The 10,167-nt window shown below is 41.3% G+C and overlaps 1 protein-coding gene across 3 annotated transcripts in view; it reads right to left on the bottom strand.

Moving 5' to 3' along the window:
- Window positions 1-250: 250 nt before the first annotated feature.
- Window positions 251-10,167, bottom strand: part of UST (uronyl 2-sulfotransferase) — a 151,746-nt gene continuing 141,829 nt past the window's right edge. Inside the window, exons 8-9 of one of the 3 annotated variants that reach the window (XM_051613543.1) lie at window positions 7,918-8,197; window positions 251-784 (exon numbers count right to left, since the gene is read on the bottom strand). In XM_051613543.1, the coding sequence (XP_051469503.1) occupies window positions 778-784; window positions 7,918-8,197 (287 nt within the window). In that variant the 3' untranslated portion in view covers window positions 251-777. Of the gene's footprint in view, window positions 785-5,036; window positions 8,198-10,167 lie in introns of those variants that run through there. The other 2 variants (XM_051613542.1, XM_051613544.1) reach the window with 2 other exon arrangements.

The raw sequence follows: 10,167 nt of genomic DNA, 5'->3' as shown, positions 1-10,167 counted from the left end.
CGCAGGAAGAAAGGTTTTCCCACAGCAAGTGCTGACAGGACTAGCACAAACTTGTCCAAGGGAGACTTGGCAGAAATGCCCACCAGCTAGCTATGACTGAGAAACTGGCTCCGTTTCCCTCTCCTTGCTCAGACAACAGCCTGCAGGGCTCCTGCTGACACCGAGCATCCCTGCTCTCGCTGGAGCACTGACGTTGCTGAGTCTTCTTTGCACCCTGATGCGCTCACCTGCCAGCGCATTTCAGCCTCCCGGCCCAAAGCCAAAGGGGACGGATTTGGCGTTGCTAAGCCTCAGTTATTTCAACAGAGACAGGCTGGGGCTCGCTCTAATACTCAGAGCAGAAACTAGATCTGGAGCAGGAACGAAGCTGACACCTACAAGATGGGCTCAACCTGAACAGTGGTCCCCCAGTACTGAAGTTCAGAGCAAGGCTCAGCAGCCCTTGCTCCTCCACAACGCATGGACACTTGGACACAGGAGGTTGTATTATGTCCACATTTGCTCAGTCTTCCTTAAGATTCTCCCCAGAAGACATACGCAAAAATTTTAATGACGTGTGCTGTCCTGGAAAGGGAGGGACCTGGAGGAGATGAGGGGAAAGCACCAGATCCCTCAGCTGAGAGGCATATGCCCCTGGTCTGATAGCTGAAGAAGCCTTCTGGTTTATGGACACACCAGAAAAAAACAGCTAGATGGTGAGCCGAGCAAGAACTGTCTTTTCACTCCATGCTCGTGTTGCTTGCTGAACAGTAAGGCATCGGTTCATGTTCTGGGTTTCTAGAGACTGCAGAAAACAAAAGGAAAACAAAAGTTAGACTACCTACTGGAACACAGGTTTGATGAGTCTTCAGGTAGGCTACAAGTACCACATATTGCAGGAGAAAATGTGACCATATTATTGTAAACAGCTAAATTTACAAGACATTACTTCAGCCACCCATTGATCTGCTTATCTGGTCTTCCTGCTACAGGATCACCTTTCCCAAACATAAAGCCATCTTACAGCCATGCCATTTCTGCAGGTGTTCATTGTGCAACTAAGCAGATACAACTAGGAATTAATCTTTGTCCCAAAAGGCCATAAATGATGTGCTGAAGGGCTAAAAAGTCATCCATATTTCGGCAATTACCTGAAAAGTTTGCAGAGTTTTAAGGACAAGATCAGGGAGACAACTCCATATTAACTAAAATTCTCCATGGTACTTGTTTTGCCTTCTAAAATCTAGGACCAATCTTAGAGCAGAAAATAAAGTTTAAGGATTGAGACACTTGGCTAAATTATAATTGGTGCTTTTTCACAACATTCCTGTGTGACACTGGGAATATCACTTACCCACTTACTGTATCCACTCCCAATGCATGAACTGGACATAACAGCACTTCTTTACCTCCACTGTGGATCAAAGGGAAAAAGATACTCATCATTTTCCAAGATGCTTGGAAAATACAGTTAGTGCAGAAATACCCTACACAGACTCACCGTGGGAAATACACCAAATACAGCCTATGGATTATTTAAATACAAGGAAATGGAGAAAGTGAAAATGGCAAAGGTTCACAACTCTTCACTGAGGCAGAGGTGCCTTATTGCCACTTCTAGCACATCTCTCCAGCACAATCCTGTGACTCTTGTCTTCTTTGGGGAATCAGAGACTAATGACTGGAGTTGATTTCCCCTCCCTGAGTTTACACACAAACTAGACTGGAGGCTCCTAGAAGAGAAATTCCTGTGTGCTGTGGGAAGCCATACAAGGGACTGTATCTTTTGTTTCTGCCATGGACTGTAACTGCCTGTTTTTCTTGCGCCCAAACTGGAGATAATAATTCACTACCTGACAATGCTCCCATGAGCCCTGAGGTTACCTACAGTCTCCCATATTTTCCTGCCCTGATGAAATACAAAACTTCAGTAATACTTTCTCTTGTAGCACAGTAACTAAATCATAAGCAGCACCACTGCATGGAGAAGGATTTGATTGATACAGCCCATTACTTGCACTCAGCCTGGAGAGAGGTTTGCTGAAGGATCAAATCTATGTCTCAGATCAGCTCTTGCACATCACACACAGGTGTAGGCTGTATGTTTATCCTCTGCCAGGTTTCTGAGGGAGAGTAGCAATTCAGAAGTGCATGGAAAAATCCCTCAAAAATGATAACACAAATCATAAGCCTGAAGTATCACAGAATCACAGAATCTTAGGGGTTGGAAGGGATGTCAAAAGATCATCTAGTCCAACCCTCCTACCAGAGCAGGGTCACCTAGAGCACATCACACAGGAACGTGTCCAGGTGGGTTTTGAATGTCTCCAGAGAAGGAGACTCCACAACCTCTCTGGGCAGCCTGTTCCAGTGCTCTGTCACTCTCATAGTAAAGAAGTTTTTTCTGATGTTTACGTGGAACCTCCTGTGTTCCAGTTTGCACCCACTGCCCCTTGTCCTATCACTAGACATCACTGAAAAAAGCCTGGCTCTGTCCTCTAGACACTTGCCCTTAACATATTTGTAAGTCTCCTCTTCTCCAAGCTAAAGAGACCCAGCTCCCTCAGCCTTTCCTCATAAGGGAGATGTTCCACTCCCTTAATCATCTTTGTGGCTCTGTCCTGGACTCTTTCAAGCAGTTCCCTGTCCTTCTTGAACTGAGGGGCCCAGAACTGGACACAATATTCCAGATGTGGCCTCACCAAGGCAGAATAGAGGGGGAGGAGAACCTCTCTTGACCTGCTAACCACACCCTTTCTAATACACCCCAGGATGCCATTGGCCTTCTTGGCCACAAGGGCACATTGCTGGCTCATGGTCATCCTCCTGTCCAGCAGGACCCCCAGGTCCCTTTCTCCTACACTGCTGTCCAGCAGGTCAGCCCCCAACCTGTACTGGTATTTGGGGTTGTTCTTCCCCAGATGCAAGACTCTACACTTGCCTTTGTTGAATTTAATCAAGTTTCTCCCAGTAGCATTTGATTTTGAAGCATGTCTCAAGATTTCCAGATGAGCCAAAGCTATAGAGAATAAACATTTTGTGTAGCCCTTCTGCTGGGTGGTCTGTATCAGCACAGTATTTAGACCATTATTCTTAACCTGAAACAGCATCACCTCCATGTATTCCTGCTAATCTCCACTTTTCACAGCACCAGTTCCCCTGCAGTGTAGCAGAATTGTTTGCCATTGGCCTTTTGGCCCATCGGATCCAAAGCCAGTAGCAGAAGGATGGCAGAAGTTTGCACAAAACCTGTTCCTACTGTGCCTGCCTGAAAGGCAAAACCTTCTTAGCTGCAATCAGTTAAATACAAAATGCATGTCTTCCTTTGAGGTACTCAGAAAAGGAAATATACGTTTATATTCAAAATGCACACTCAGATATACCACTAGCCAAATCTTACCATCTTACAGCATATGAAAGGCCAAATATGTACTTGCAGAAAACATCCCCCTCTCCCCCATCCTGTTGCCCCCAGAACAACCTCCCACCCCAACTCCAGTCTCTCCCAATATGACAGCATCAGATGCTGGTGCTGGGACACAATCATTATGGTGTGCTAGTGCTGCCATCATATACACCTATTTTCAAAAGCTTATAACTGAGCTTTGAAGTTCACTTTGTGCTGCAGCTTGGCGTGCAATGCCATTTCTGGGCAAATTGAAGAAAGTGTATGACAGTTTTTCAGTTGTAAGTCAGACATCACCAACTGATTCATGGTGGCTGAGATTTAACTTTCAAATTTCAGCACACTTCCCACCATACCTGTGGGACAGACACAGACAGACCCTGCTGAGGTGGTCCCACTGATTCCAGCACCACTAGACAAGCATTTCCAAAGCTTGCTAAGGCCTGTTTTTTGTTTTCCCATGGAGCTTGTGCATGGATGTCTATATGTAAAGATGCTCAGTTCTTTTCTCTGGTCGTGGCTCATGCAAGCTTATTGATTAACCATTTTTAATGTATTTGCTGAACTCATTGCAATAAAGGCTGATTCCTTAAAAATACAACAGAAAGAGTGCTGTGGTATTGTATTACAATATTCTAGCTCTCAAAAATGTTGCTGTGTTGCTTTAGGATACAGTCTAACATCACAGATGTTCCCTTTCTTAAAATGGGGGGAAAGATCAGAGCAACATCATTACCCTTAACTGGGAATTACAGACCTTTATTGTTTAAGAGGATGTAGCATTTTATTCTTTGGCAGATGATGTTTTTTCACTCGATAAGAGGACATAAGTTGGCATGCAGTGTGGTTTCCTTTGTTAGTCTGAAAATCGACCTTTACATTAAATATTTTTATTACGTCAAGTATTGAAAGGAGGAAGAATTCAATGGCTGGAATCCAAAGATCTGTTCTCCAATGTTTAGAATTTATAATTTTGTGTCTTTATAATATGATGTACCATTGTATATTACACATTCAAACAATTCATCAAAGGTCCAGTGATAAAAAACTGCAAATAAGTTGAAACACTTCAAATACACCATCAGTTTCACTTACCTCTGATTTTGCCAACATGCTGCTCTACATGTAAGTAGAGAACAATTCAGATACTTGGACTTAGCCTTGCATCATCAGCACAGTTTATGTGGAAGAGAAGTAATTTAAACAGGAAAAAAAATCCCTGCACCATTTGTCACTGTCACTTGAAACTTAAAGACTAAAATTTATTTTTTCCCGAATGCTGCATTTTAACAACAGTTGATTCTCTCTAGTGTGAAAGCACTGATGTTTCACTTACATTACAAATTATTCTGGGCTACTGGAGCTTTTACGCCTGGCCATCAAATACCATGCCTAATAAAATGCAGAGTATGGGGACCAAGCTGTTTCTCTCCTGGATAAAACTTCCTTCTACTTAGCAGCCACAAAGCACGTGAGACAATGTACTTCAGGGTAGTTACTGCACATCTCAGGTGAGTAAAATAATTCCACCTTCACTCTCACACCTCCAGACGTATCCAATCCCCTGTTTTGCCAGGGGCAACTCCAGCCTCTTACCCACCGCTGCTGTCTCCAGGCAAGAAAACTAGTGTAAGCAAGTGGACTATGATGCTAGGAAGAAATGCACAAGTTTTATTTTCAAACATCACTGGACTGCAATATGGAGAGTCATATGGCTTATTCATATTTCAGGAGATGATAGTGAATAATTTAAAGAATATTTCATCCCAAAACATAGGTTGCTTTAATTTATAGCTAAGCTAATGTACACACGTTTTCTTACTTTCATAAATGTCAAGCACCCACCTTTCTACCCCCACAAAGATTTACAAGTACATGCATGGCACTTCCTACAAAGCTGTTGTGGGCTAAAGGCTTACAAATAGTGTTGATTTTTTTGAGTAAGAAATATTTATCAGACCAAAATATAATCATTTAAATCAACTTCTTCCTGAGCAACTTAAGAATTTGGAATGTGCTGAAAAGTTTTAATAAATAAGTAAAAGATTAACCAGCTCAAAACGTACCTTTTAACAATTAAGTAAAATATATTTCATGACAGACAAAAAGGCTGTAGGACCGGCAATCTCAGACACTATGTGCCAGATAAATTTATGAAGTACCATTCATGAAGGAGAGGCCAGGTTGATTGTTATGAAAAATACAACAATATTAAAACCTAGCAAGTAAATCAGTAAAGAGGTTTTGTATTTAGGTTCTAAGTAGTGATGGCTGACGATACCATTAAATAAACAGATAAATGCAGACTCTACGGTAAGCGGCAGTGAACTAGCAGGAAGGGTGGAAGTGTTAAGTGACTGATTATTCTGTTACAATGTTGGCAAAAAGGATTAAAACAGATTTTCTGAAAGGTGTGAATATTAGTTTTCTTTCCAAAATATAACAGCTCCACTGTGTGTAAACTAATCATTACTCTTTCAATGTAATTTCATAGAAACCACTTAAAATATACAATGCAGCAGATTCATATTTTAGCTAATATGTTAGTTGTTATCTGTGCCATTTTCAGTTTCCTTTAATGTGTTACCCCACGGTCGTGTATTGCTACCATCAACCTGGGATGTTAATAATGAGAACAGAATCTTCTACATAATGTTTTCTGTAAGTTAGCATCTTGTCTTTAACACGATTACACTTCTTTATTTTCGTTCTCTGCCTGTAGGTACAGTAAAGACTGACTGGTGATGAAGATGGGCCATAATGTCTATTTGCTCTCAGCAGGCTCATGGAAGAGGAAACCCTTAAAAAGCACATTCGAGCTTAGCCCGAGTTTATATGCCTCGTCCATCACAAAATAACTTTTGCTTATTATTTCAAACCAAAGTAGGACCTTGCAGATGGCAAACACACTGCTGAGGCAGCTGCAGAATAGGTAGATGTTTAAAAAAGACTGTAATTTAGACAGTGGTGCATTGCCCCTGGAGTGTTACTGAGGCTCATCCTGCCAAGGGGCTGCAGCTCCTCAGCTCTGCTTCCTTCCTGCGCTTCGGGACAGGAATTTATTGCTATTATCCCCTACTAATCCATCTTCATCCGGCAAAAATGGTGCACAAGAGGACAGGGCCTCATCATGACCCCCAAGCCCCCCTATTCTGCTACAGAACAGACAGCCAAATAGTTCTGCCCATTGCTGCCTGCAGGTCTGTCACTTCTGCCCTACCAGTCCTGGCAAGCCTGCACGTCACAGGGAACCCTGGGGACAACTACCTTAAAGACAACTGCATGTCATATTGAAGCTATCCTCTATTCCCCTCCCAGCCTCCACCCTTCCCCTTTCTAGTGTTTGCTGATAATACTTGTAGTGATTAACAAAGGCAAACTTCCCCAGGCTCCTCTCAACAACGTATCTTTAATCAGCTTTGGTTTCACAGAGTATGCCACCTCCTTTTACCACTCTGAAATATTTAAACTAGAGAAGCTGTGTATGCCATATTGGTAGTTTTACTTCCAGCCATGCTGAAAGCTGACTTCTGGTGTTTGTGCTGGTGGGGCAGCTGCATGCAGCTTGAGAAGTGACCAACTAAACTCTGCAATGGCAGAAATACTGGTCATGCTTAATGGGACTTCCAGATAGTCTATGTTTTTAAATGAGTAACTTTTTCTGTGTATCTTTGGATTTCTGACCCATAAAAATCTACCAATACCCTTCCTGAACATAAAAACCATAGGCTGCACCTTTTCCTTCAGTCTAATAGAAAAGCACTCAACTGCAGAAACAAAACTCTACCATTTAGGTAACCCTGCCTCGCACTTTTCATCTGTTGTTGCCCTTCACTGACCTGATAACTTTTTCCACTCTATGAACTAGAAGGGTTTACCACAACAATCTAGTTCCTGTAACTTGCCTTACGTCCACTAACATTAATTTGCCAGAATAGCAGCCTCACTCCTCCCACACTGGGTAATTCAGGAGCCATTATCCTGCCCCCTTCTGAGCCTGTTATCCTCGATGTGCACAGACACGGCAGCGGCTCTGACCGTACCACTGGGATACCAGTGTGCTCTGGGCAGAAAGAGGCACTTCCCACACGGCTCCCTGCCCGCAGTCCACATTGCTGGTAGTTAGTGCCGCAGTGTTACGCAATCAAGACCTGTTTCTGGAGAAAGAGAGAGACAAGAGTCTGTAAAATTTACTTTTCAAGACCACTTCATCTATTCTTCTGTGTTTTGCAGGTTCCCAGACTACTGTGTACTCTACAAGTTATTTTGTGATAGACAGTAGATACTTCTCTCTTAAGCTATAGCACAAATGCTACAGAGTCAACATGTTATAATGAATCAAACCCGCAAAACCAGGTATCTCCTGACGGCCCCAGCACGTGCGAAAAAGGTCTCTTTCATTCTGTTTCAAATGCTGCTGCACATTAACTCAGTTCCTTAAGGAATTGCTTTTAACAATAATTAAAAAAAAATAATCTTAAAAAAGCTGGAGGGGTCACCAGAAGAGAAAGGATAGCTCTTCCATCCATCACCTTTTATAGATATCCTCTAGCCACTTCTCATCATCTTGTTCCTCATCATCGATTGGTTCCTCTGTTTCCAGGGGTGAAGGAATGAAGAACTCTGGTCTGGGATGTGGTTTTCTGATATGAGACTTCAATCCAAATTTGCGCTTCAGCAGGTGGAACTGTTCCTTGACATAGTAATAAAACTCATATTCATATCTCATGCGTTGGTAGAGGATCTGTACTGCTTCTGGAGATGGGACGGTCTTTTTCACTGTCACAGTCAGATTGCCAAGTTTCCTATGTTCTATAAAAAGCAAAAAAACAAGCAACATGGTGGATGCTGATTCATGAGACCAGACCTAAACTTTTAAAAATAAAAAAAAAGATTAAGGCATGGCCCTACTGCAGTACTGACACAAACGACCTCAATATGTCTCCTTAATCGTGGATTCATTTTTAACGACAGATGAAAAAAGAGAGATGTTTGAAGTTTAATGTTTAAATATGGCTAGTTCATGCATGGCATTTGGCACTGTGTGTAGTCACCGAGGATCTTAATTAGCAGCTGTTACATGAAAACGCAAATCAGCTCATACCAATTATGAGCATAAAGTACACGTTGAGAGACACATAATCTTGCCTTGCTTTGGAACTTTTGCCCGATACATGCAAAATTATCTCCAGCACACAGCTGAGCTCAGCTAATAAATAATTTCCTATATAGCACACTATGTCATGTCTCAGTTGTGTTTAATTATTGTTCAAACCTAAACAGATATATATCAACCTGAATCCACCTCAGGCTAGCACCAAAGCACTGGCACCACCATTTAACACCTTGAGACGGAATATACCAGTTGACTTTCTCATCCTGTTATACCTGTTGATTAAATTAGACTTCATCTTCCTGTCGTGCCCTGGGACTGGAAGATTTCAGTATCTTCTCTTCACCTGTCAACTCTTGCTTTGGTAAATGAAAAAAAACACTTTTCTTGTTGATAAAAGAACTAGAGTTACTGACAAAACCACTGAACTGCGTTTTTGACTCCTCTCAACAGATTTTTGGAGATTAATGTATTTGAGCAAGGTGTAAAGCAATCATTTTGCTGTTTTCTACCAGATGGCAACAGGCTGACAGAGCATCCTAGGCATTCTCATATGCATTTGACTTAATTGCATGACACACATCATGACACACATCTGGTGCAAAAGGAAAAACAGTTGTATCTGAAAGATGTATTCTCCCTCTCAGTTTTGCTTACCAAGTACAGCAGAGTAATTTGAAAGGTAGGCAGAATATGACACAAGGAGAGAACAGGTGAACTAGCTACCAAATGTAACGCTGTTCTAAATCACACGCACACAAAATATTTCAAGCATTTATTTTATTTTGCATTCATACTTTTAATTGCTTTTCAAATAATGCTTTTCATTACTTGTTAAAATTATAACATATTGCTTGTAATGATATGGAGATTTTACACCCAACTTTGTAGTTCTTTACACTGAGATCTTTGTCTCTACCAATTTGTCATAGTAATTAAATAACTTAGTACACAGAGTTCTTTCTTCTTTAATTACAATGATACATGGTGATATATGTTCTGTACTTACTGAATCTTCACAGTTTATTCATTTGTATAGTTTTATTTAGATAGGAGCAAAATGATTAAAATATTTAAGAACTGAATTTAAAATAGATAAGCTCTCTTTAATGTGATGTCTAGCTAAGATAAAGTGTAGAGGAAGGATAATTAAATGCTTGCATTTGAAATAGACATTAGTATAGAAAGCACCACCTGTAGCTAGTGAATGGGATAAAGTATTTTTGGTGAAAATATCCAGGACCCCAAGAGCTTATTCTCTTCTACGCCACCTTTACCCAGGGACCAGAACAGACTAACAAATGTCTCATCTTCTTACATTCTCAGTCAGTTGCCATTGATGGGTATTATATGAACACATACCAGAAAGGACACTGTACTCAGTCTGTCCTTGGCTGGGAAGGCCTTATGATTGTTGAGCACTACAACATTCCTTTTTCTGGTGCTTGGTTGGTAGCTCCTGCCAGCTTTGCAGTCTGGTTTTCTTTACGCAGTCAGCAGCAAATATACACTACTAAATATTGCATTTATTAAGCTTAAGCCTTTATACTGCTTGCCAACTTAATTTTTATTTTACATAGGTTATTTTTGTTACAGAAAACTCCATTTACATAGCTGGAAAAAGCTCTTTACTTATACAGTCCCTCCAGGACTCTAACTGGGAAAAGCC

Source organism: Apus apus, chromosome 3 (assembly GCF_020740795.1).
Source record: "Apus apus isolate bApuApu2 chromosome 3, bApuApu2.pri.cur, whole genome shotgun sequence".
Classification (NCBI taxonomy): domain Eukaryota; kingdom Metazoa; phylum Chordata; class Aves; order Apodiformes; family Apodidae; genus Apus; species Apus apus.
The sequence above is the reverse complement of the archived record's forward strand: the minus strand, read 5'-3'. Positions and strand labels throughout refer to the sequence as shown.